This window comes from Anopheles darlingi, chromosome 3, assembly GCF_943734745.1.
Source record: "Anopheles darlingi chromosome 3, idAnoDarlMG_H_01, whole genome shotgun sequence".
In the NCBI taxonomy this organism is placed as follows: Eukaryota; Metazoa; Arthropoda; class Insecta; order Diptera; family Culicidae; genus Anopheles; species Anopheles darlingi.
Window position 1 is genome coordinate 44,161,126 of NC_064875.1, and position 27,864 is coordinate 44,188,989.

At 50.4% G+C, this 27,864-nt stretch overlaps 2 protein-coding genes across 7 annotated transcripts in view; one reads left to right on the plus strand and one right to left on the minus strand.

Moving 5' to 3' along the window:
- The window catches only part of LOC125957658 (uncharacterized), a 367,185-nt gene extending 345,108 nt beyond the window's left edge, over window positions 1-22,077 (plus strand). For all 4 annotated transcript variants that reach the window (XM_049690512.1, XM_049690508.1, XM_049690509.1 and 1 more), the window contains exons 3-7: window positions 19,401-19,615; window positions 19,694-19,881; window positions 19,970-20,197; window positions 20,283-20,572; window positions 20,667-22,077. In XM_049690512.1, coding sequence (XP_049546469.1) covers window positions 19,401-19,615; window positions 19,694-19,881; window positions 19,970-20,197; window positions 20,283-20,572; window positions 20,667-21,034 — 1,289 coding nt within the window. In that variant the 3' untranslated portion in view covers window positions 21,035-22,077. The remainder of the gene's footprint in view (window positions 1-19,400; window positions 19,616-19,693; window positions 19,882-19,969; window positions 20,198-20,282; window positions 20,573-20,666) is intronic.
- A 126-nt stretch (window positions 22,078-22,203) lies between these two features.
- On the minus strand, window positions 22,204-27,851 carry LOC125957646 (probable ATP-dependent RNA helicase DDX17). 3 transcript variants are annotated; one of them, XM_049690493.1, is made up of 5 exons: window positions 27,722-27,851; window positions 26,510-27,624; window positions 26,374-26,433; window positions 24,283-24,513; window positions 22,204-24,205 (listed from the first exon to the last, which is right to left on the minus strand). In XM_049690493.1, the coding sequence occupies exons 1-5, from the start codon at window positions 27,736-27,738 to the stop codon at window positions 23,580-23,582; spliced, it is 2,049 nt and encodes a 682-aa protein (XP_049546450.1). In that variant the 5' UTR covers window positions 27,739-27,851; the 3' UTR covers window positions 22,204-23,579. The 3 variants fall into 3 exon arrangements, 2 of the variants coding, with proteins under 2 accessions (XP_049546450.1, XP_049546451.1); XR_007469240.1 differs by lacking the exon at window positions 22,204-24,205 and adding an exon at window positions 25,011-26,028 and having other exon boundaries at window positions 24,411-24,513; XM_049690494.1 differs by lacking the exon at window positions 22,204-24,205 and having other exon boundaries at window positions 24,379-26,028.
- Window positions 27,852-27,864: the final 13 nt, after the last annotated feature.

Here is a 27,864-nt window from a genome sequence, read left to right on the forward strand (position 1 = left end):
GGTGTCTCCGTTTTAATTCCCGCGTATTCCCCCCCGGGAAACCGGGTTTGAAGGGCGGACCACCGCCACGTTCTGCCAGTTCTACCTGTTACGCAAGCAAAGGGACTCGCGCAGATGGTCACAGCAGAAACAGACGAACGGTGATGCGCTCATTACGTGACACGACTGACCTAGTGACGACTTTCCGGGCTCCACTCTTCTCCACCCCGGACTCGTCTCCGGCTCCAATTCTTTTTTAATGTTTCAAGTGTTGTGCGGAAATGTGGCGACATTGCGACGAGATTCGCGTTGCGCGAAGTTGGCCGCGGAAACGTGGCCAGCACGCGCGTAAAACCATAAAACGGGAGTCGCCACAGCAACGGCATGCCTTAGTCTGGATGCTTTGATGAAGCTCGATAACACCGTACAAGCACAAACAACTCGAGTTGCTATCGATCGACAATGAATCAGGCGAAGATCGGTGGCGTAGCGTGGCGTGGCGTGTTGGATGCCAGCTCTTGCCTGTGTGACACAGCATGACCGATGCGGTTCATTAGCGAGTCGCTTCCGCGATTGTGATCGCTATTACAATCGCTAGACGCGATTTAAGCGATGAGAAAAGATAAATAATTGGCCACAAAATTGCCATTCGATTGCCATGGTGGTCTGGCGCGAGGCATCGCGAAGGGAAGGGGAGTTTTAAAAAGACCCGGAAAACGATTTAAGCGACGGTGAGTTACTGGCTGCACGCCTCAACTTCTCGCAGCAATTGAAAGTGAACCAAGTTCGGTCCATTATGTGCCTTCGTTTGATATCGTTACGGGTGATGGTTAAGAATTGAATTGAGAATTTTATAGGAATAGCTCATAAAGTCTTCGATACCGGCCGTTTGTTTGTATGAAATTTAATGTGTTTTACGAAACAGTTCCTGAAGCAATCTGTGTTTAAAATATGTAGACGTATACATGTGTTATGCGTTACCGAAGTAATAACTTCCTCTCAATTGTGTATGTAATTCATCTACCTTTCATCCTTTAGCAAGACGCGATGGGTCACGATTGAACGTGTGCGGGATGCTGCGTTTGTGTGTTAGTTCTCTCCAACTGCAAGCAACGGCATGCTGAAGTGCGTCCATCAACTACAGCTTCCCAATTTATCTAACGATGCAACCCTAATCACGTCATAAATATTCCGATATTTCGATAACCAATCTTTCTCATTTCCATTCCCTAGACCCATTCTGAGCGCCCTCTCGAGTGAAGAGGCATCCCTCGCTCGGCAATGGATCGGGCTAGTGGCTCGCGATCATCTCGAGTACATGTTAACCACTTAACCTCACAACGGTTAATGTAATCAGCGTTGCTTCAGAGCGCGAGCGGCTCATAAAAATGCTTGAAATTCTAGAAAACGGTGCTACAACCACCACCATTCACCAACCGGGTGCTATCGCGCACGGCAGGTAATCACGGATAAGCCACCAAAGCAGTGGTGCGGTCGGTGCGTCGGTGCCGCTCGCCACTAATAAAATACATTCAGCACCATTAGTCCCCCAAGCGGTCCCAGCGTCAACCTCGGTGCGGTATAGAATGAAGGCAATATAAAGATAGGACACAGCTCAACGGCCCAGGCTGCCGCCGATTCGATGCTGCACCGGTGCAAGAATCACGGTTGTACCGTTCCGTTGGCTCAATTATCTCTTTGCAATGACAAATGAAGCAACCACCGGAGCCATCTAGGCCACTGTTACTCCGGGGATGAGCGGTTCTAATGCGACGAACCGTGAACGAGGGAAAGAGAAAGAGAGACAGAGAGAGAGCGGAGTAGAAATGGCGGGATATGAGTTTCATCTCACGATGAAATGGCACCAGTTCTAACATGTTGCGCTCCCTCTCCCCACCCCAAAAACCCAATCGTTGGTCAGCCAGACCCCCCCCACCCTCCCTCCCCTCAATTCCACCTCATACGTGGAATGGAAAACTCATCTTTAATGAAGTTGTTAGCGCTGGTCGAAACGGTCCCCACGTAGTAGTTTCCTTCAGTTCGCAACGGTAAACGCTAAACGTTAGCAAGTGTAATTGAAGAGCAAAAGCTTACGGAACCGAAGGTAACATCTTCCTGCTAAAGGGTTCCCTTATTTATGCTGCAGCGACAGCGAGAATCGCACTACAAACGTACAAACCAACCCGGTTCCAGTGGCAAGAGAGAGATTAAAAACGATTTATGCTGTCGTTAATACACTGCATACCATGATAAGGGCCGAGGGTTAGCTGACGCGTCTCAGAATCCAATTAGGGCGATCGTTGAGCACTCCATAAGATGCACGATGCAATGCGAGGCAACGAATCTGCAAACGTCATCCAATCGGGCACCTGAACCGAGGCAGGCCGTGCTAAATAACTTACGCACGCTTGTGCTCCCTCGAGCCCGGTGGGCTTTTTTGTTTTTGTCCCACACTCACTCACACACACACGCACACAATTGGCACTTTAGACGGAATCGATAAACGGTCAGCATTACGGACGATAACGATGAAAGTCCCCCCGCCGGTAAGACCTTCGGGGACCCTGTTTGTGCCACCGGCCAGAGGGGAGAAAATGGTGCCACCGTCGATGAACGAAGTAACATCGATTATCTCATACCTAACGACTACTGCGATCGAGAAAGAGAGAGAGAGAGGGGAAAAAACAAGCACCGACGATCTCCAGCGACGAGCAGTGCCATTCGAGCAATTACGCCACTCGCTACGGGCTACGGGAGCATCGGATGGCGGATGAACAACATTCTGGTTTTCCTTTTTATTTTGTGTGTCACTGGCCACGGCCACGGACCGAGCATCTCGCTTCCGGGCGCATCGACGCCATCGTCATCGAAAAGCCAGAAACAGCCAGAAAAAGAAGCTGCAGAGACGCGCATCAGCTTCACGCGTAAATGAGTGCGCACCTAATTAAGCGAAATCCCGGGTCCCCTTTTTCTAGACGCCCGACATTACCGGGCGGCCATTTTATTGAACCTAGGTTACTGGGTCCCTAAACCTGTTACCACCACCACCGCCAGCTGCTCTGTCTGGTTGTGGTTTGTTGCCAACGATGTACGATGCAAAAACATACCAGCGAACGAAAGACTTCAGTTGCGCGCCTTACAAATTCTCGCAGCAATAACAAGCGACGAACCCTCGGAACGGTTCTTAAATCCGTAATCCTCTCAAACAGGCCCGCGATTAACGATTTCAAAGGTTAACAAGCCACTGTCGAGACCGCGAGCAGTTGAACCAAATGTTCCTCCGTAATGGGGACAGGAGCAGCCATCGCAGGGGGAAACACTTTGCAACGTGCGTCGTCCCCTCGGCCGTGGTCGTCGAAAAATGTTGGTCACGAAATTGGCTTTCGCTTTCGTTGCGTTTTCGTCTCCGGTTGTACGGTGGGGGCTATTAAGATGAGCCACGGGAGGGGCAGGGCCGGGGGAGCTAACCGAAACCGTTTCTGGAGCCGCTATTCGCCGGCAGCATCCACGTGAATCGTGGTGTGTGAGGTGCGTAAATAGAGCTCTTACGATGGCATGATCATGAGGATCATTAATGATGACTTGCTCAGATGCTGGTCGTTTCTGTTCCCCACTCCCCAACCAAAAAAAAAATCGAGAACCAACCGAGGTAACCGATTTCGATGGTCAATTTGAACACTCATTGTTAGCCATTTTCCATCCCGCGTTCCGTTAGGGGAAGGGCTCGTCTGCGCGCGCGACATCAAACCCATGTGGCCAGTACGTGGTTACAGTGCGCGATTAAAAAGACTCTCGGAGCTGCCCGTTTGGTCCACTTTTCGTTTGTCTGCAGAAGGTCTGCGATGAATTCGCAGGACGCCACATGAATGCAGGCCAAGTGTACCTGCTTCCCGCGGTCTGCTGGCGGTGCAATACCTACGAAAGCTACCCCCAGAAAGGCGCTTGCCTGTAATCAACGCCATATAATCGTCGTCACCATCATCAGGACCGGACGATCGGTCGGTCGGTCGGTCGGTCGGTTGGGTAATTAATCCCAATACCCGCGGATTCCAATGCCCATCTGTTGCTGGGGGGTGGCCGGGATACCGATGGATGAGACGTGCAATCAGGAAAGCAAAGGAAGTGGAAAATTAAGCGCCTACCCGCATTCGCATTGCAGCACGAGCATTTGTGTGTTTCGCGGTCGGTACGGTGCGTGCCGGCGGAGGGCCCGGTGTGCTAATTCCTTACACTTCCTGGGGAAACCCCATCTTCGATATTAAGCGGTTCCCGCTTTTGCTACCTGTCGCATGATCGCTTCGCATCGCATGGCCCCAAAACGGTGTGCCAACCGAGGTGCGACTAATGGGTGTGTGTGCGCCCCTCGGGGCGGGTGGGCTTCGTAATTGAAGACATACATTCAAGCTTCGATGATCGCGAACCACCACCATTGTGCACGCGCGAAATGGGATTTTACGTTCGATTGATTTTAATCGGGAAGCCATCATGTGACCATGCTCGCCGTGCTAGATTCGTATCTTCCCTTTTCCGTCCCACGATTGGCCGGTAGAACAATTGAATTTGAAAAGAATCCCGTAATCGGCTGCACAACGGACGGTCGGGACCCATTGGTACCGCGAGGTACCGATCGATCATCGATTTGGAACGCATTCGCCATATATATTGGCTGCACGCCTTCGTTTTTGGTGAAACAATGCAAAGCCACAAACGCCGGGCGCTTTAGCGCACGATCATCATTCACCGAACGTGATCGCGATCGATTTCTGCAACTGAAGCCGGTGGGGCGTGTAGTGGTACGCAGGAAAACTGCAATTCATGCGCTGCATGCACTTAGCATCTTGCTGCTCGAGTTCCGAAAGCCACGCCAGATCAAACGATGCAGCAACGATATCTGCGGGAATGGGAAATGGCAAAGTGACCGGAGCCGAAATGCTGATCAGATGAATTTCATTTTAAAATTCGTTCCCGACATCCCGGCATCTGCATACCATGGACGCACGCGGACGGATTGCGTTCAAGCGAGTAAATCGTGACGTGAGAGCTTTACGAGCTGGCGGACTGACCGCAATCACCGCTATCTCTGCGTCTTCCCTGCGCCAGCCGTTGCATGCAGATGCAGTTTGAAATTAAATGCGGAAAAACGGGGATTCTTCCATGGGATGATGATGATGATGATCGATTTCCCTTTACAGACCTTGGTGTACACCACTATGGTATGCACCTACCACCGAGCTACGGCCACGGGCTTGGGTATTCTGATGCACCTGTTGGCCTTTCCCGTATTAACTACTTCTAAGTGAAGTGTAATCGAATCGAATCGAAGGCATTTAAAAATTTCCAACTCCACGTGCTCTCTGGTGGTCACCAGATGCCAGATTGTGGCGAGAACTTCGAGATATCCACAAAGCTTCGGTCCAACACACTCGAATAAACCGGGTGTAGCGTGGTGGGATGGGATTATAGTTTCATCCTGCTGCTGCCCTCTACCCTCTAATCATCGGCGTAAACGATCGAAACGATCAGACCGATCCGTGAATCGTGCCGGCCGCCGATCGATGAAACCTCGGCAAACGCGAGAACCAATGACGAGCGCGCCTAAATATCGAACGTGAGCGAGATAGCGAGCAAAAGAAAAACCTATATCATCATAACAATTCAATCGCATCGAATCGAACCCAGAACCCCTAATGATGGGGTTCGAATCTGGCGGCCGTCGGCATCTGCCTTGCTGCTTCAACCAGGGCCACGCCGTACCGGTGCCGTGTTGGCAAAAGGTTATTGGCACGGCGACCACACCGTCGTTGTCGTCGTCAATGGTGTGGTGCCGCGTCACGCTAATTAGCCATTTCAAACGGCCATGTTGAAAGCGATTGTGGCTCGCCGAGTGCAAAACACACACAACAGGCAAACATTCTAAACGCAAGTGCAAATGTGAGCGGAACGTGACGGTCACAACGCAACACCCTCTCGGTGCGTGTGCCAGAAGATAGAGTATGTTGTTAGCGTTCCGTGAGTTGTAAGTACCCCGTAATGATGGTCGATTATCAAGTGCATCTTCATCTACACAGAAGCACCTGGCAACGGCGGCAATGGCGGCTCTCTGCCATCTTTGACGCGTTAAAAAGTTTCCCTTTTTTTTGCCTTTTAGTTGCTCGCTAATGCACACACTTCCAGCGATTCCTTTGCCAAGACTTTACCTAATGATGCTGCGTTGGCTGAGCTCAGGGAGACGACATTTAGCATCGGGGCGAGTGTGCCACCAAATGGCCAATAGGCATCGTTCGAAGGAAAAGCGCGGCATCAAGAGCAACCGCGGATGGATCCGCTCTGCGGGGGCAAAGAATGGATTCCCAAGAATTGATGATTCGCATCCCGTTAATTGTGTGTTAGAATTCCCGAACATAAAACCCCGAAGGTGGCACTCGCGCACACAGACACACACACAGAGGAACACGCCTTTCCAGTCAGCGGCGCATCGGAACGGACGCGTGAACCGTTAAAATGACATTCGGGGAAGGGAAAAAAAAAACACGAAACACGAAACGGCGGAGAAACGTGTTGCTCAATTTGTTCTAGACACACCTTACCCGGGACCGGTCGGACATTCCCTGGCGCGCGTCTTCTGACACCTTGGGTGTTTGGTTGCCGCGATAGAACGACGACCGCGCCGAACGACCCCGGGCGGGGAACGGCAAATGGTCATGTCATTTGCAAACAAATCGTACACTCTCCGCCCCTTCCTCTCTGCCTCACCTCGGGTGTTTGGTCAATTCATTTCGCCGGAAAAACAATCCCCCATAACCGTTAAAACCGGCGCGTTCTACACAACGCAGCAAAGCACGCGGCACGGGATGGCGTCGTCATCCGGACCAGGTTCGCCACAACATAGCCCATCGCCACTGAGGACCACCCTGGTGCTGGTGACTGCGAACGATATGCCTTACTCTCGCCACATCGCATCTCGCCACGCCGATGATGCACCGCTTCAACTAATCCACACCGGTGTGGCCTCCTCTTCCGGTCCATCGGCCGAAGCTAATCGGTTTCGACTTGATCGGTTTTTATGGTCGATTGTGTTTTGTACGCCACGGTGTGCCGTATGCATCGGCCACCAAGCACAACACTTTATGGACTGATCGTGAGGCATAACTGGGATCGTCGCGTCGCGTCGCGTCACGTGCCAGTGTTGGCGAGACCGAGCATCGATCGATCGAAAGAGTGAGAGAGGTCATTGCACATAATGTATGCTCACTCCGGAACAGGATGGGGACCGTTGGGATCACGATCACGAATCGATCGACGAATGTTGGTCCAATCCAAAAAAAAACCGAGTGCGCCAAAACGGTGTATGGCGCGCGCGCGCGTTATGGTAATGGTGCCTCTGAGATCAGATTTTCGCATTACTGCTGTGTGGATTCGTTTATTGCACCTGCTACTTCCGAAATCATCATCCTGCGCCTACGTAACGGTAGATTTCAACACCTTGTTTGCGTCCGGCTTCATACATTCTTCCTCCACAACGCTGATAACGGAAACAAAACCTGGTTGAGCGGCACTTTGGTTTGTTGGTGCAAAAAATCACACTCACACAAACGATCTTTGCAAACTGCGTTCCTTTCGAATTGTAGCCAGTGCGCCAAGAACTGCCCCCCTACGCCGTGGCCTTCGCCAATTGCTCGAATCTCCCCCGCACCAATCCCATCTACCGTTGCTGCAGACGGAGAAAGTTTGCAGAAGGAGCACCGAGGGGTAGCAAAAGCAAACACTCGATCGGGCGGGGGGGAGCCCAATCATTTGCAACCGGCCAGAAACGGATGCCAGAAGTCAAGAACAGAAATAACGAGATGGAAACTGGCCGGAAAGCTGCGGGGAAACGTCTGCTACAACCCACCAACGCCGGTGCACCGTTGGTGATGGTGATGCTCATGGGAAAATTCTCAGCAATTTCCATAGCGAGCGCCCTGCCGCGTGCCAGGGGACGGGGACGGACTGGCCACAGGAACGGGACAAGCGAGCGAGCGAACGAAAGGGGCAGAAGAAGCGCGTCAATGGCGAATGAAAACAAAACCATTAACAACCGTTTCCTCACTTTAGCGTTTGGTTGTATTGGGGTTTTCCTGTGCCTCGGTGCGTCACGGCCCTCAACATCCACGGGTTGCGGAGACCACACGGTGTGATTCAAAAGTGAAAGAATCCACACCCCACGTCCACCCCACGACATCCATCAGGCTTCCGGGGGCGAGCGCACTCCAACCAAGCCGGCGACCAGACACATTAGTGTCAGTGGAGTGTAGTGGCCGGTCGGTCCGTTGTCTCGCTACCCTCGCGGTTCGTTGGTGGATGGTCACATTTTTTATCCCCCCGTCTCCGCCTCCTCCCACCCCCCCTACGAGAAGCAACGCAAAAGGGCAAAGAAAGGGTTCTAATCCTCTCGCACACCACAAACAACCTGGTGACTGGGCGAAGGCGCAATGGTTCCGGAACCATTGTTCTGATTATCGTGAAATTATGCTCCCTACATGCCACAAAGCGTACTCACACAAACACACACACACACACACACACACGCACAATCATGTGGTGAGCAAAAAAAATCTCCGTCAACCTTTGGTCATTGACCGGACCCCAGCCCCGATTGGAAACGAGCGGTCCCGGTACCCCGGCAGTAGTGCCCGCTGGGTGGAGCGTGTCTACCGTGGAGCCGTCCTCCGCCACCGTGGGTCCGCCATTCCGGTGTGCAATTGATGCGCTGCTCGCAGCTGCTGTTGCTGCGCGGTTGTTGATTTCTCATCGCGCTCGCGCAGCAAAACCAACACATAAACCAAATTACGTCATTTTGCATGCCCACGATCCCGATCACGAATCGCGAGGGGTTTGGACCAGGACGTAGGATGATTACTCGTGGTCGGACTGATAATTCGCAAACCAACCGCGAACACTATTGGCTCGATCGTTTGCAGGTTAATTTTACACTCAGTTCTACGGAATGTGGAGGAAATTTGAAAAGATACGCCGCAGCCGTAGGGAGTGATCTTCTGGGAGACCAGAAATGATTGCAACGAACAGTGACTACCGGGAAATACGAGGGAAATGATCTGGGCAGTAGTGGAAAAAACATGTTTATACGGGGAGTCTGTTGTGAGAAAGAATCGATCTCCACCGTGTGCATGCTGCTAGAAGAGTTTTCCATAGTTGATTTCACTGATCGCTGTGTGTTGTGAAATCAACAAAAGGATTTCAAGAAAACGCTAAATGACACTCGGGTACTCACAGAGAAGAGTTTGTCTGCTTAAACGGGTCAAGAAATTTCTTCTGCTCTTTAGCAAACTTGTCAATTCTTCTTTTTCCGCATAATGCAGACATTGAGAATTCGTTACTTCTACGAGTTGCATAAATATTTCAAAGTGATCGGTCTAAGCCCTCACGCAGACAGCGAACCGCGAACAGATGTTCCTACAGAGATTGATGATTAAATCAGTTCATGATTACTGGATCACTATCATTACGGCCATCAGTGGCGTCAATCCGTCTCATTTTCTAGTGCTGCATCATCGGATATGATCAGTCACTTGTACCCTGCGAGTGGGCGTACTCTGCACAGCCAAGAAAGGAAGTATGATCCGCAAGCCCAAGATTTCAATTGAGTGCTTACGATAATTGACCATCGAATGTGCGTGTGTCTGCGTGTATGTGTGTGTATGCGTGGCGTAGTTTGCAAATAATCAATAATCCATCCTTGGGCTCATCAGAACCCATTCATGTTCTAATCATGGAACGTGTAATTATCTGCGCAACCTCTATTAAAAATCACTTCTCCTGCCGCTGCCAAATTACCCGCCCCGTCCCGGGACTTGGCGCGTGATCGAGCGATCTAGATAACGAGCTCGCGGCTACCATTTAATTAGCTGCTTTTTTTTTTCGAACTTTCAGCTCATCACCATGCGCCAGGTGAGGCGTTTGATCGTGGTAATCAAGCCACCCCGCCCTCTCCTTCCCTCGCCATTCTTATCCATCCAGAACACCATCATCGACACCGGCATCGGAGATCGAACGATCACCCGTCTCGCTAAGGATGGGTTGACCACCCGGTTTTGCCGCCAGAACTCGACATAATGCTTATCAGCTCGTAAAGAATAATTGATAGGACATTTGCATCATCGAAGGCTCTCGACGCACACCGATACGCACTGTAGTGTTTATGCTGGCCGTCGATCGTGTGCGCGAGCATAATCACACCCCCCCCCCCCCACCCCCGGGTTAATTAGTGGAGCTACATGCGCTCTCGTTTCCATGGGCCGCACCATCGGTCCCAGATATTGCATGATGCTTTCCTCCCTCTTTCTCACACGTCGAACCCGCGATTTGCATAATGGTATGCACCGCAAATCCATCCGCGTTACTGCCGCTAGTGTTGTAATGAAGGTACGCTTCCTATCTCATCCACTGACCACCCATGAAGATTTCCCTTACGAAACAGTACGCATCCGAAGCACCACTCCCCCCCAAACGGTGGGCATCATTAATAAGCGATCGTGGCGAGGCGCTAGCCCACCCAGCAGGCGAATGCCGAAGTGCCACCTATCGGGGACGAGCGTAACGAGATTAGCGAATTAAGGTGCGGTGTTCAACGTTCACCTTGAATTGCTGATTGGTTTGTGAGAAAAACACATTCGACCGCGATGATGATGATGATAATGGTGGTGGTGATGGTGATGGTGAACTACTTTCCCCACCGCCCGGCCAAGCGCTCCAGCATGTTCGATATTGCACCGGAATGTATGGCGCAACGTATCGCGCACTGGTGGCCGGGGTCAGTAGCACAGATCCTAGCGGCCGATGTAAGGCTTAACCCTTATTTTTTTTGCCTTACTTTGGCATGCAATGATTTGGAAGCAATGATTTGGAAGCAATGATCCCGATCTTCAAAAATGGCTATCGCTACGCTGAGAGCTATCATCGATCAGCGACCAACTGGGAAGATGTGTGCGAGACGAAGCCATTCAGCCCTCGGAGCAAGCGAACCAACACTGTTCGCAGCTGAACGGCGAAAATCAATCAATCAATAAGCTAGATAAAATCATTCCTCACAATTGACCCCCGTGACCGCAACCGAAATGGTGGCAGGGGCCGACCCTCAATCCGGAGCAGCGTGCTGAAGGTGTTCAAAAGACTTCGATGCAAACGATGAACCCGTAGCTCGTCCGTCGAAAGTTCAAATCGAACGTCCAATCGATCTCACCCCCTTTCGCTAATCGCCTTATCCTAGTTTCGCTTTCGCCGTGTGATTTCGGTTTTCCCCTGGGAAACGCCAAAAACACTCGTAAACGAAAACTACGATGACGATAACGACGATGGCCAGCATCATCGGTTGCTGTCTAATGGCGAATCAACCTATTAGCCTAAATCGGGCTGCATGCGATGTCCGGATGGTGCCGGCGCGGGAAAATGGTGCTTTCCCGGGGAAAATCCCCTATCCCAAAAAAAGTGTTGGAGCTAACGTCGCGCACGGAGCTTCGGGCTTGCAAATAAGGCCGTACGGGGTCCGGCTGTTTGAGTGAGGCTCAAATGACTTTTACGTGGTGCGGGATGGGATGTTTGTCGTCCGGAAGCAAGCTGGTAATCATCGGCATCACACGAATCCGCATGCCGAACGGAAGTGGCTTATTGTGTGCAACACAGAAACACCTTCTTTTTCACAAGATGACTAATGGAGAAGGTGTCTGTGATTGGCTTCCCGCTGTGTAGCAGCTGATTGCCTGACCTGTTGACCGATCAGTATCATTACTTTCTAGTCATTGGCGAAGAAAAGGCAAAATAGATGGCAGAATCGATCCATCCTAAGGAAGAGGTATTAGAATGGAAAATAATACTTTTACAAAATGTTAAAAAAGGGATATACTGTACTTGTGATTAACTGCAACTGTGATAACTTCTAGGATATGGTGTATATAAAGCGTTCTAATTATTTGAGATCTTAATTGCAATCGACTCGTTTCCATCTTTTGCCAGCGTTACTCGGATTGAATTACGCATGATACAAAGCAACCAAAGCCTACTACAATAATTACATTCTGCTACAGAGGACAACATTGACCGCGTAGAATATGGAACCAATGATCTTCAACTTTTCACATGACTTGACGCTAATATCAAATTGCATTCCTACATTATAGCATTTTTATTTCTTTCGTGATTATTAGGGATGTAACATAAGTAAGGGTTTCGGGAGTCTGTGAACTTTGGTGACCCCCATGGCTTTGACCAATTGAACTCGCTGCACCCCTCTAGCGACTCTAGGAAAGAACAAGTAGATACAAATCTGTCCAATTACTCCAGACGCGACACAATGTCGCCACATTTACAGCCACTTCTGGGCTGGGGCGGAAAAACTTGCCTTTCATCTTTTCTCTCGATTTCTCGTTCCGACAAAAATGCCCGCTGCGCGCTGCACGCCAGAGCGGGGCGGTTGTAAATTATGCTCACCATAAACCCGGCGATGACCTCACTGCTGCATTGTAGCAAGTGGTTCTCGACTCCTACGACCGCCGTTTGGAGTAAATTAGTAAAGCGGAATGATATGAGCGCGAGAAAGCGAGACTCCCCGTCGATCGAACGGCGTTCCAATCGGAACGGCAGTGTGATTACATCAGTACCACCGACGCACCACCACCTATTCCAGGTCAGTGCTGGACTGTTTTGGAGCTCAAGCTCTCTAGCATTCGTTACACCCTAGATGAACAGCCGCGGGAAAGCCTATTGGCCAGTTTCGACGGCAACGCACTTTTCTCCCCTGATTGGTGCCCGGATTGGATCTCTCTAGCACGGCCGATTCTCACTTTCCTGTCGAGAAATAAAAAACGCGACGGGTAGTAGTGTGAGGGTGGTTATGGGTTCCCTAAACTGCTTCCTTAGTTTTACCTTCCCCCGTTAATATGCGTACCGACCGATATGCTTTCACTCGGTCCTGCCTGGCTGCACAACGCTCCCAAAAACGGCCAACCCAAAATATGGCACAAAATTGAACTAATTCGATGTTTTCTGGAGCAATTACCAGCCGATCATGATCGATTGCGCGGCCGGAAGGATGGCACAGGCAACGGGAAAACGGAGGAACACGAGGAGAGTCTTCAAAGGCCGACGCCGACACCACCATGGCCACGCGCACACCGCGGAATGGTGCAATCAATCGCGACCTAGTATTTGGACGTCAGACGCACTTCTTGCCTCCTTCGCTTTCCTTCCTTCCTTCCTTCCTTCCTTCGCTTTCCGTCCTTCGCTGGAAAGTGCGGATAGTGCACCGTGTCGTACGGCCGGACGCTACGCCGATTACGCATTTCTGGGACAGCGGCGGAGTGCGGACCTTGCCAGGTGCCAGGGTAATATTGGGGCCGTTTATTCGATTACGCGAATCGGACGCACACACGGCCGCCACATCTGGAGCACGTCCCCGAAACGAGATAGAGACGTGTAGGCGAGAAGAGATCCAGCATAAGCAACAACACAGCAGCTTGTCCATCAGGCTCCGCTGAATGATGGACGTCTGGCAAGACACACAACCGTATCATGAAAATGGGACCGATCCAATGTTAATGGTTTCATTATTCCCGCCACCACCATTGAGCCACTTCGGTTTCTTCTCCGCTCAGCTCAGCATTATCAGCATCATTCGATAAGGGTGGGGGAGAAGGAATAACGGTGCTGGTAGTGCATCGAACAGCATCGACCACCGGCAACGCGACGCGCAATGTGTTGTTGAACGCAAGCTTGCCTTTTTTTTAATTTACTTTTATTTCTTTCTCCAACTATTAAATGGTCGCGAGAATGATGCTCAACATGCCAACGCATTCGTGCAATTGTCCAGTCGTTTGCTGTCGGGATTGCAGCCTCGGGCGAACCAGACGGGGTGTCCGGTTGGCCGTAATGATCGACCGATCGTCAGGTGCATTGCTCGTGAAGAGAATGGCTTTCAGTATGCGATCGCTCATTCTTTTGCCAAATTGCAGGCGAGTGATCGAGGGCATTAAATTGGTATTCTGTCGTTCCTTTTCACATCTTCGCTTTAGAAGACAATGGTGAAAGGCAGTCACACGAATGGTAACCTTCTTGAGCGGTGGCAATCCACTCTGCTTTCTCTTGAGTCCTTTGGTATAATTTATGATGTTTTTTTTTTTGTATTCCTTTAATTCATCCGGCCTCTCGGACCTCAGTTCGATCGGACGTGTTTTTGCTCGCTCTCTGTCTGTCTCGAGTTTTTCTAAGTTTTTCCGTCATTTTTCATCGCCTGTGCCTTGTGTCCCCTTTTAGTTTTTCCACCAGTTCCCGTTTGTGCGCGAAAGTCTTGTGCCCGTCATTAGCCGTTCCTCCTTTTCGGCATCATCTACGGTTGGTGTTTCTGAGTCCTGTTTTTGGCGTCATCAGGACGCGAACCGTGTATTACCCACACTTCATCGCACATACTACTACAAACCTTCACGTTCACCATGGCACACACCTGTCACGCGTGTGCGCGCGAGATCGTTCAACTTCATGAGTTGATCGAATGCGGTGGCTTCTGTAGTGCCGTGTTTCACAAAACCTGCGTCGGTGCACCACCTAAATTGCTTGATGAGATCGCCAAGCACAAACAGCTGTTTTGGGCCTGCACGGCTTGCTCCACCCTCATGAGAAGACCGATTGCCAAGCGGCTGCGTACAGAGGCATTCAATGCCGGTCAGTGATCGGCGCTTGACCTTGCTGCTGCGGATTTGAAGGAGAGCATCGTGTCTGAACTGAAGTCGGAGCTGCTGAGTATGTTCGGTGCCAACAACATTCCTCTGTCGGTGCATCGCGGCCTCGTCGGCGACACCAATAATGTGGTTTCTGGCAGCTCGCGACCGTCGTTTGCAGCAGTAGCCTCCCGCCCGGCCACCACCAACACTACCGATCCATCAGGACTTGACGCGTCTCAAAAAACGCAGCCACTTATCTGCGGCACTGCTGAGCCTACCACCAATACCATCAAATTAGTACCGGTCCGCAGCCGTAGGAACTGGTTGTTCATCTCCGGCATTTCAACGGAAAATACTGATGAAGAGGTTCTCGCGACGGTCACCCACTGTCTGGGTACCAGCGCGGTTGAGGTAAAAAAACTCGTTGCCAGGAACGCTGACATCAAGTCATTGGACTATGTCTCTTACAAGGTCGGGATTCCTGCAGCCTTGAGGGACAAGGCCTTCCTTCCTAGCACTTGGCCACGTGGTCTGGTGGTCCGCGACTTTGTTTTCCGCCAAAGGTCTGACGTTGCCACTAACATGCTTCCAAGCACCACGATGACACCGATTGCCAATACCTCACCGACGCACGTTCTTACCTCACCGACTGTATTGCCCGCACCGATCACACCGGCCTCACTTCCTGCACAAACTATCACTGCTGCCACTGAACACCCGCCTAACAAAAGGCCCCGTACGCGTGCCAACGGGGGATTGAATGATTCCTTTCGGTGCACAGACGAATAGTGACCTTACCTCTCGTTTACCCAGCGAAACATCGCCCTTATTGCGGAAAACACTGCCCTCAACGTGTGCTTCCTTACCTTACCACAATCAGTATGTCAGTGGTGTTCGTACGAAGCTTGACGACCCACGGTTGGCTCACACTCACCGACATCTTCGCATCTACTATCAAAACGTTCGTGGTCTCAGAACTAAGCTACTGGAGCTCAGTTTGGCTCTCACTGAATGTGACTTTGATATTATCGTGTTTACCGAAACGTGGCTAGATGCTACGATTCCATCGGCTTTGCTTAATTCCAAGCGATATGTTTTTCACCGGACTGATCGCAGCTCTGCTACGAGTTCTCATCAACGTGGCGGTGGGGTCCTGATCGCTGTCGCTTCAGACCTCCGCTCCCAGCTGATAACCCATCATGTACGAGGCCTAGAGCAAGTGTGGACCAAAGTTAATTGTTCTGAAGGAGCACTCCTAATTGGTGCAATATATCTTCCACCTAACATCAGCTCTGATAGTTGCCAAAGAACATTACTGAACGAATCGCTGCTGGATATTTCTTCAAGGATGAAGAGTAATGATCGGCTTCTGTTGATAGGTGATTTTAATCAACCTTCGATTTCGTGGTGCCAAACAGCATCATCTGATCTTGCCTCTGGAGGACAGCTCATCTACCTTACTCCGTCATCGCATTCCTCGGCTGGACTTGAGTTCATTGACATGATGGATTCGTTTAACCTCTTCCAGTTGAATGGTGCAAAGAACCATCTGGAGCGGACATTAGACCTTGTTTATGCTGATGTATATGCCGCCCAACTGACTTCCGTTTCGACGCATGTTGATCCGCTGCTACCTATTGACCTGCACCATCCACCGTTAGAGATACTAAGCGATATTTCGGTGTCTTCGAAATCCCCTGACACTGCTACTGTGAGCCGTTTCGATTTTAAGCGCACTGACTTTGAAAAGCTCAACAACTTGATTAGAAACTTTGACTCTAGTTCACTAGTAAATAATTCTATGTCGATTGACGAGATCGTTGAAGAGCTATCTGCATTTGTCCGTGCTGCACTTGCATGCTGTGTCCCTGTTTTGATGCCTGAACCACATCCCCCGTGGAGCAATGAACGCCTGAAAGCCCTTAAGCGTAAAAGAGTCAGGGCATTACGGCGATATAGAAAACGGAAAACCAACGCCGCGCGCGCTGTGTATTCTGATATCCTGAATCGCTACCGGAATACTAATAGGAGCAGACATTCTAAGTACGTGTTTAACCTGCAACGGTCCATGGGCAGCCATCCCAAACGTTTCTGGAACCTGGTTAAGAGTCGTCGTGGCAGTAAGGCAGCCATTCCAAAAACATTGCATTACGATGGAATGACCACGGACACGGATGCTGAATCTTGTGAACTATTTGCGGCGCGTTTCTCCAAGTGTTTCGTTTCATCTAATAACTGCTTCGAGTTTCTAGCCAACGCTGTTCGAGATACGCCTCCCGATGTTATTGATTTCCCGTTGCTAGTTGTTGATGAATCGATGGTAGGCAACGCTATCGCTCGGATGAAGCAATCATACCACGCTGGCCCTGACGGAATCCCGGCATGCGTGGTAAAGGGCTGCAGTGATGTTCTGGCACCATTGCTCACCATGATCTTCAACAAATCGTTCCGCCTGGGGTACTATCCGGTTGCCTGGAAAACTTCTTGGATGCGTCCTGTCTTGAAGAAAGGGGACCCTAGTGATGTCTCTAACTATCGGGGCGTCACATCGTTGAACGCCTTCGCCAAAGTTATCGAAATAGTCGTGCAAGGAGCGTTATTCAACTGCTCGAGGCAGATTATATCTCCTCTCCAACATGGTTTCTTCCCGAGACGTTCGACGACATCGCTCCTGTTTGAATTCGTCAGCCACTGTAAACGTAGCCTCGATCGGGGCCTGCAAATCGATGCGGTTTACACCGATTTTCGAGCAGCGTTCGATTCGGTCTCACACCCGGTGCTGCTGGCAAAATTAACGAAATTGGGCTGTTCAGAGCCAATGGTCTGCTGGTTTCGTTCGTACCTGTTGGAGAGGTGTTTCTGTGTTCAGCTAAATGACTCGTTGTCGCGGTGCTTCGTCGGTACCTCAGGTGTACCGCAAGGGAGTAATCTTGGGCCACTATTATTCCTGCTGTACATCAACGACGTGACGACGGTGATAAATGGCTGCCGTATTCTGCTTTACGCTGATGATGCCCGCCTCTTCCACTGTGTCCAGTCTAGCAACGATTGTGACACCTTGCAGCATAATTTAAGAGCGTTTCAAGACTGGTCGGACCGTAACGAGCTCATCCTTTGTGTAGAAAAGTGCCAAGTGGTGTCTTTTAGCCGCTGCAAATCAAAGATCACCTATGACTACCATATCTATGGCAAGGCAATTACGAAATCAGAGTGTGTACGCGATCTGGGTTTGCTCATCGACTCCCGCCTGTCTTTCATCGATCATCGGAACTCCGTAATATCAAAATCGTATAAGCTGCTTGGGCTAGTATTTCGCATGACGGCAGATTTTTCGGATCCGATGTGCATCAAAGCAGTGTACTGCAGTTTGGTTCGTTCGGTGCTGGAGCAGGACTGTGTTGTGTGGTGCCCGTATACGGCCAATCACATATCCCGTATAGAAAAGATACAACGCAGGTTTACCAGGTTCGCATTGCGTCGCTTATCCTGGATAAGACGTGGCACAATGCCGCCTTATTTTACTCGTTGCCTGTTATTAGGACTGGAGCCACTCTCAATGAGACGGGCAGTCAGCCAATGTTCATTCATTGCCGGGCTTCTTGAGGGCTCCATAGATTCGCCGTCACTGCTGGATGCCCTAGATATTCATGTTCCTGCCCGTAACCTCCGTTCCAGTATGTTCCTGTCAGTCGCCAATGCTCGTTCGATCTTTGGCAGGTTCGAGCCGTTGACATTTGCAGTTAGGCAATTTAACGCGAACTTTGCTAGATTTAATTTCGGTGACCCGCTGCGCTCCTACCGTGATGTTTTACGTTTGAATGTGATTGATGTTGTGTCCTGCTCGTCTTAGCTTCTAAGTGTTTGATTAGGCATATGTAGCCCGTCAAACTATCAGATTACAATAAACATAAACATAAACATAAACATAAATGTATCCAATAGCCGCCATTTATTCGTTATCGTACGCGCGAATGTCCTCTTCAGAGTAACTGGCGTCGATAGCAGCAGAAAACTTTTTGAACCTCGACTACTAAGACAAACATCAACGCTCGTACCAAGTGTATCAATCAAACGACACTGGAATCCATGGCACGCCCTTTACTCCATTACGCAGCCACCAAGTAGTAGACCAGTGAACGGTATACGCTGCTAACGGAACTATCATCACCGATCATCAGCCATTATACACATTCTCGGTCTTTAAGGCGGCTTCTGCGAGTTTCCAGCCTGGATTACAATCAAATTCATGGCGCGATAACTGACGTATGGGCGCGCGTGACATACCGCTCCACTACGCATGGGATACATCAATCTTCCCTGATAGAAGTGAAATGATTCAGATTGTTTGCTTCGCCGCTTTCTTTGTGTGATGTTTCCGCCGTAGACAGCTTCGCTGCCTCGCTCGCTGATGCGATAATAGGCGCCTCGAGTATCTCGTCAGCCTGTTAGCACCTCGCGCAGCGGGTCGCTCCTATGAGAGGACGCCTTGCGTGATGGCACGCACCTTTCCAAGAAGAATGCGTCGGATTGTTTTCCCAGCAGCAAAGACGCGAGACTTTGTCGGGTCAGATCAGACGTATCGAGAGGAAATATTCTTTTTTATTATCTCCGGGGCTTCTACTAGTGAATGTATCCACATCATACGGCTTGTGAAACACGAAAATATAACGCCGCAAGGAACTCATTTGGTGTCTGAAACCTCTTCTCTTGCAGCTTCCCATAAAGTCACGTGTACCGATGAGACGATGCGGGTTGACATTGCGCTGCCGTCGTCCAATGTCTCCAACGACCGCGTCTATCTCGAGGGTATGAAAGGCTATCCGAATCCGCTCTGCCAGCCAAAGATAACGGAAAATCTGGCCACCTTCGAGCTGTCGCTGAAGAACATCTACGATTGTGGTGTGACGCGCGTGATCAACCATATTACGGTAAAGTTCTGTTCTTCTGCCAGATGAATCGATCGACTAGACTAATTGTTTTTTGTTTTCAATCTCACACACTGACAGGGTAACAAGGTGTTCTACCATCGGATTATCGTCGAAGAGGAGGACCAAAATACGAGCAGTAGCAGCAGCAGCAGCAGCAGCAGTAAGGAAGCAGTGAGCGTAAAATGCATCGTGGCCAATCCGGAATTCAACGTTCCCCATGGCATCGTGAAACGGGATATCCTGCCGGCTGGATTCGCTGAAACAGAGTGAGTAGTGGCAGCAGGCGATGGGCATCGCAGCAGCCTGGAATAGTCACAAAGACTCACGCGCACTCTCTTTCTTTCTCCCTCCCAGGGATTTCAACGAAACCGAGATCATTACCAACGCACCGGAACCAAAGCTGAATATGGCGATCCGTTTGGGCGACAAGTTGGTGTCGGGCGATCTGAACGTTAGCCCAGGTGCTCACCTGCAGATGGAGATTGCTCTCGATGAGAAATCTGCCCCGATCTATGGACTCGGTGTGAACTACATGCTCGTGACGGACACGAAGAACCAGGCGGAAACGATCATCTTCAATGGGTAAGTTGGTCACCCTGTTCGAAAAGATATCGTTTGTAAGCGGAGGATACAATGCTTATGATCGTTAATCGCTTAATGCTTCCAGCTGTTCCGTTGATCCGTTTCTGTTCGAAAACTTCAACACCATCGAGGGTGATGTGCTGGCCGCCAAGTTCCGGGCATTCAAATTTCCCGACTCGACCTACGTGCAGTTTCAAAGCACGGTGAATGTATGCGTTGACCGATGCAAGGGTGTAATCTGCACCAACGGTCAGACCGCATTCGGGCGTCGGAAGCGCCGTGAGATCAATCAATCGCCCGCCGATCCGAACAAAGTGTACGAAGTAACGATGACCACCTTCATCAAAGTGAACTACGACGAGAACGCAGACCAAAGTAAGTGATACTCCCCCTCCCCACTGGCAATCCCGGTATGAGTTTATACCTAGACTTGTATAACTCAACCATCTTTCTTCCTCCTCACCCGTAGATGCCGTCTCGGAGATCGATCAAAAGATTCGCCAGCTGAAGCTCACCAACCAGAAGCTGGCACGTAACAGCCGGGCCGGCAATGTGTTCGAGAGTATCCACGAAGCACCGCGACCACAGAACGTGGCGGGACAAACGGAATCCATCACCACACCTGCCAGTGCTGCTCCCTCCGCCGATAACGAGGACGCAAAGGTCGAAGAAACGATCGTGTTCCGTGAGGTGATCACGCGGAAGGAAGCCTCCTACAACAGTGACGATGATCTAGCTAGCGGCAGCGTTCCATCGTTCCGCCGGCGGATGAGCTTTTCCCTCGAGCTGTCCCTGCTAGCGCTGCTGGCCGGAGTAGTACTCCATTTTCGCCATTGAAATGACTTCGATTTCCACGGTACAGCGGGGCAGTGTAACAACGGAGACAGTAGGCAGCAACTGATCAGAGTAACGAGCGAACGAGCATCACCGGCAGCCAGACAGGCAGGCAGGCAGGCAGGCAAGCTTCAGAATCGGGCGTTCGGATGCCTGTGGTTGGTTAGATCGGCATTTAGGAGCTACGCGGCATGTACATACAGGAATGATCGGATCGCGATCATCATACGCGATCAGTGACAGTGCTGTCCGGCAGTCCACAAAGTAGCGTGGGGTTGTGAGCGAGCAGCTTTTAGATTTTAACAGTAGCTTTCTTTTAAAAAAACGCAAAATCAAAAATATCCTCCCTCCCAATTTTCCCCACTGAGTGCTAAGAGGTTTGTAGCTGACGACTTTCGCTGATCGTCGGCAGGACAAAGAACAAATTAGAAGACTAATCGAAGGATCTAACGGCAGGTGCCTCTTCGAACGGGAGGGGTAGAACGTCCGTTTGTTACGCCGAACTAACATCGCTCACGGATCGAGAAAGGGAGCCTGCTCCTAACTTTTACTTAAATTAACGCTAAGAACGCTAGGTAGAGAAGCTGGTAATGATTCGATGCACGGGAGGGTAACTAGTAGTAATGGCAGTTCATCGATGGCAGCGGTGCTGGCTCCAGCAAAGGAGCCGTTGCCGCAGACAGTACGATAAGATTATGCTAGTCTAATTACGGATAACAAAACGCAGCGATGAAAGTACGCAGATGCTACTTTCGGATTGTGATGGTAGCGAAGCGAATAGAACACGCCGGGTGGCCACCTTGCATCGAAGGGTATCAAACGGGGTGGTGCGATCAGTGGATGAGATTTGAATTGGAGCCAATCGCCAGTAGTATATGCTCATGCTCTTCACTACCAATCTCACCCGCTGATCCTAACCCTTCGAAGAGGGTGGCTGGGATGGCAATTAATCAATAATTTACGTGAACAACATTGTGAAAACACACAAAAGACAAGCGAACACTAGTGTCGATAAATCTAACAATAAAGAAAAAACTAAAACCCTACCTCTAGGATCAACATGCGTGTGTGTTTTTTTGCAAGACTAAAAGATGAACATGATTTCTTACAAAGAGTAATCTTACCTGATAGCGTTATCGATTACTATCGAAACAAAAGGGCAACAAGAGGAGTCTTACACATTCGTACATTTATTCATATCGAAACATTTCTTAGATAAAAGTAAACATACCGATTGTAATTCCACATGCCCACCCGTGCCGGGTTGATTACATTCTGATATTCTTCTCCCCTCTTCTTTTTCTCTTGTGTGCTCACGCATCGGCGATAAAAATGGCTCAACTGACTCAATCGGAAACTTGTCCAGCGCCTGTGCCGGCATGGGTATCAGGGAGCCTAACAGTGTATTCTATTTCTCGCTATACCAAAGACTCTACGTACGCACGTAACGATTACTCTGCACACTATTACTGGACCCCGGTGTTCCGAACGCAAGATTAGTAAACTTCGAACGCTCCCTAAAACGAGATGAAAACGTCTAGGGTACGCCGGTTCGACGCTGAGGCAGACCGCAACAACCAGTGGCACTAATTGAACGCGAATTAAATTCATGGCGCGACACTTATGATCAATTTCCGACTGCGTCTTCTTTATCGCAATGATTCAATCAAAAGGATCGCATACTACGGTCCGACATCTTTGCTAATTAGCTGCTGGTGCTAGTAATGCAGTTTAAAATATCAATATAGATCGTCTAACGCTACCATCGGTCCTCGCAGCCTACGGGTGGGGTCCGACAAATGCAAAACAAGAGACACTCTCTAAAGACCACTGTGTTGCTGGTTTCTGGTATTGGTGGTGAAATAGGAAAGTTTATGTTTTTTGATCAATTCTATAAACTATCAAACACCTAGTCGACCAGAGACCACCTACGAGCTGTGTGTGTTATCTTTTTAAAGATCCGTAAGTTCTTTTGTTAATCTAACTTTTGCTCCTACGCTCTTCTTCTTCGCAATCCTAAGCTCATTAGGGTGGGGGGGGGGGAGCACTGACTTCCGACGAGGAAGGAGAAGGCCCAAAAGTGGTCTCTTTTGCTAGCTTATATAGCAAACCAACCGTAAAGTTCGTCCTTCGCTCCTCACTAACACTATTTGCCGTAAGACCTCTCTATATCTCGATCCTTGGCTCTGCTTTTTCTACATTTCATTAGGAATTCAATCGATTGTTCTCGTTTGCTGCTAATACGTCAATAAACTGGATGTATGAGGATGGATGATTGGGATGATCAACATCGGATCTAGCTGGTAACTCGGATTCAAACAAACCTATTGGTACCGAGAACAGCTAAGAATGTTTGGCTTTCTGGTTTATAAAAAAGTATTTTTTTCTCCTTCATCAATGTCCAATTTCACTTCTTGCCATTTGTACCTCTAGACAATCAAAGCTTTCGTAGCATTCGGTATGCTTTTCTACAGAACATGCTAACTCTTACTTCGTTGTGTATGTGGGTGTGAGTGTGTCTCCCGAGCAAAACGGCACTGATCATAACTTAGTAACGATCGTACGATGATGCTCTTCCATTCCCGTTGCTTCCGTACCGTCGTCCACCGCTTCGACTTCGACTACGGCTGCGACTGTGACGACGACGATCACGGTCGCGATCGCGATCACGTTCACGATCGCGTTCTCGCTCCCGGTCCCGATCACGCTCCCGGTCGCGTTCTCGATCCCGGTCGCGTTCTCGATCCCGGTCGCGTTCGCGGTCCCGGTCGCGCTCTCTGTCGCGATCAGAACGATTACGATCTCGACTAGAGGATCGAGCACCGTTTCGCTGATCACGCCCACCACCTCCACCATTGCGTCGTCCCGCAGGGCTCCTGCTCGCCGGTGGCGATCTGCTCGATGGTTTAGCACGCGAACTACTCGGTAGTAATCGGCGGCGGCTAGTGCTACGGCTACGTCGTGGGCTGCGACTGCGCCGATTATCACGCGACACGCTACGTCGATCACGACGCACACCCAACGGGGAGCGTGCACGCGGAGAACGAGAACGCGATACTGAGCGACGTCGATCGGTGAGCCGTCCTCGACCCGCGACTGGCGATCGAGATCTGCTGTTAGAACGCGATCGTGTTCTTCGCTCTCGCGGATAACGCGATATCATATGGCGATTTCCTGGGAAGGAAATTAAGATCAGTTAGCAGGGCACAACATTGACTTGACCGCACATGAAGCCCCTCTATCATACATACCTCTAGCTTTAACCTTCATATTGGCCAGCTCTACTAACTTCGGATTGATCACCTGTTTCGCTTCCTTCAGCACATCGATCAGATCCCGCGCTTTGGCCGCATTGTTAGGCGTGAAGAACGTGTAGGCTGTGCCCGTGTTATCACACCGTCCAGTGCGCCCGATACGATGAATGTAGTCCTCGGAGGTCGTAGGAAAGTCGAAGTTTATCACAAACTTCACGTCGTCCACGTCTAATCAGCGTCCGAAATCAAACGGAAGAGTAAAAGGATAAAAATGAGAGAATAGATTGAGATGTGTGAGTGACTTTGAGTATTCGAAATGAGTAGAAAGCTGGTCCTGAACACGCTGGACCTACACTTTAGAACCCAGGGGTGTCGCCCTAGTGGTTGGCCACAGTGTTAGCGAATGCAACGAGAAAAATGGGAAAACAAAACGTAACACAATAGATCGTTCAACCAGTTTTAGAAGTGACAGTTTTTTCGGGGTAAAAATGATTCCAAAGAATAGACTTGATTTTCAAGGAATAAATAAAACCCGGGAAAGCTAACTCAAAACTGAACGTAAACGAATTCGATCGTATGAATTGTGACCACCACGAATTGGAACCGCGTGATTAAAATGACAAGAGAATCAAATAAAGGAAATAATAGTGAATGAGATATATGTTTTTGGTTGGTTTCCTCGTTTCAATAGTTACGCAAAGTAATATGTGAAACATAAAACCCACGTTTAGTAGTGGCACTGATGTGTGTGATGTATGTATAGCTTATCTGAGGCTTCTAAACATTCTGCAGCACATATCAGTTCCTCTGCTGCTGATGATGACAAGCCTGGCCAGAGCGACTTCACCGCGCCACACAGCATTAACTGCTGCACACAGCAGCACCAACCGCATCATCACCAGTACCTCCGCCAGCACCAGCACGCTTCCGGTGAAGCAACCAGTGTCCATTCCAGGGGCGTAACGAAGGAAGAGCGATTGTTGGGTAAACAGCAACTCCACTGTCGGAAGTGACCGGAACCACCACAGGCTACTACTGTCGCCGCTACCGCCATCGCATACCACCATCGGACGATTCCCGCCAACTGTCGCCGAAACACGGCTCCAGCGCGCGATGCACTGCGAGCGACGTAGACTGGTCTTTGGCTGCTTGGGTTGCCCGGGCGACGAACGTAGTAGCAGCGGCAGCAACGGCAGCAACAGCGACAGTTCAAGCCGTAAGCAGCGGTGAGCGGGTCCAATCCACCGTTCGTCGTTTCTGAGGGCAAGAAGGAGGAAGCCAGATCGCTGGCCGCTCTTCATGATCAGCGGATGCGACCACTCCACCGTTGACATCCCACGAGCTTTGCGCACCTCGTTACACCCGGCTGCGTCTGGCAACGAGTGACACGGTGCTGTAGTGGCGAGCGGGAGGAGAGGGGGCGAGGGGCCAGACAACAGTGGTAGCGACGAGGCTTGCAAGGGCAATGGCCGAGCTACGGATGTAGATCGACAGTCATCCACATGCCTGCCTTCCCTGCAGACCAATCCACCATGCCCGACCCGGCCCCCCCATCGAACACTCTTTTTTCTCCCCCATCGAAGGGCGCAATGGCAATGGGGGCAAAAAGGGTGAGGCGTCTGATAGCGCCCTGCCCCAAAAACCCGTGCCAGAAGACGCCAGCAGTTCTGCTAACCGGCCGCGCAACCTACGGCAGGGCCGCGAACCGATGCTTCTCTTCAAGGCAGACGTGATTGTGTGCCTCTGGAAGGATAGAATGGTAGGCCATGGTTTACTTGTTAGCATTCGTTGCAGAAGCGCGTTATCAGCTCTAACGGATTTAAGTGGGATTTCGTTTCAACACAAAATATCGTATACCAGACAAAAACCAGGAAACGCAATTCGCTGAAAGAAGTCGATTAACAATAATCGGGTCTCCATTGTGGGTCGCAACGCTGAAAGGGAAACGCATTCGTCGGTGCAAAGCCACTCCGAAGCTACTAGATGAAGCTCCTAATTTAACAAGAAACCTATTTATCCGTATCCTGCGCTTACCGTTACCTCGTCCAAAATGGTGTTGAAATCAGAAAGTAATATGGAAGTACTCACCAAGGCCACGGGCCGCTACATCGGTAGCAATCAGAATCGGTGTCCTTCCCGAGCGGAATGCTGCAATTCATTAGACAGCGAGATAGCGAAAGAGAGTTATTATATGGACGTATTCGCAAATGCCTCCTGAACTTACACTTCAAGGTAGAATCGCGCTCATTCTGCGATTTGTCCCCGTGAATACAGCGTGCCGGCCATCCATCCCGTTTCACTTTGCGCGTGATATCATCCACGCGCTTCTTTGTTTCAATGAAAATGATTGTTTTACACTCCTTCTCGGCCATGATCTCACGCAACAAAATGCTCAATTTCGATTCCTTCTCCGACTCCTGGCATACATCGATGATCTGCAGGATGTTGTGGTTCGCGGCCAGCTTCAGCGATCCCACATTGATCTGCACGTAATCCTTCAGATAGTCCTTCACCAGCCGGGCAACAACATCGGGCCACGTAGCGGACCACATCAGCGTCTGCCGATCCGGTCGTATCTGTTCTATGATTGTGCGAATCTGTGGCTCGAAGCCCATATCCAGCATACGATCCGCTTCGTCCAGCACAAGGTACGAGCAGCGGCGCAAATTCGTCTGATTCATCGACAGGAAATCGATCAACCGACCGGGTGTGGCGATCACGATCTCTACTCCGTACTCGAGATCTTCTTGTTGCTTCCGCTTCTTGCCGCCACCGAACAGACAGGTGTTCTTGTACTTGAGTGCCCGCCCGAAATCATCCGCCACTTGTTTGATCTGCTGGGCCAATTCACGCGTCGGCGACAGGATGAGGGCTATCGGGCCATCTCCACGTCGCAACCGAGGTTGCTGGTCGATATGGATCAGGGCTGGGATCAAGTAGGAAAGCGTTTTCCCCGAGCCCGTCTTCGCGATACCAACCATATCGCGACCGGACAAGGCAATCGGCCAACCCTGGGCCTGGATGGGGGTCGGTGCTGTGAATCCGGCATACCGTAGTTCGTCAATGATTTCCGCCGGAAAGCCCGACTCTTCGAAGGTGAATATGGGATCGGGCAGTTCGCGACCCTTGGTCGTGATTTCCTTGGATCGGCGCCACTCCGATACTTCACGTTCACTGCGCCGATAGGTGGCTTTGGAGCGATACGGTTCCCGCACGATCGGTTCCAACTTCACCTGCGACCACTGCACAGGACGAAGCGATTGCGTCTTGCCGATCTCATAACGACTGGCTGGTGGGCCTCCACCTCGTCCGCGGGGACTCCTGCTACGGCTGCGTCGTCTGGAAACAAAAAGAATGCATGGAATGTTCAACCTACGCCGAAACATCCGGGACGAGCTGGCTGTGCTTGCTCCGTTCGCTCCTCCCCGCTCCTTACCTTCCGTTACGACTCATCGTTAGAAGCAGCACACGAGAACGGAAACTTCTATCCGATTTACACTAAAACCCTGCAAATTCCTCCAAGTTTCTTGGCCGTGAAAAGTTTATCCAAATAATTTTCCAAAAGCGACGTGCCGCTGC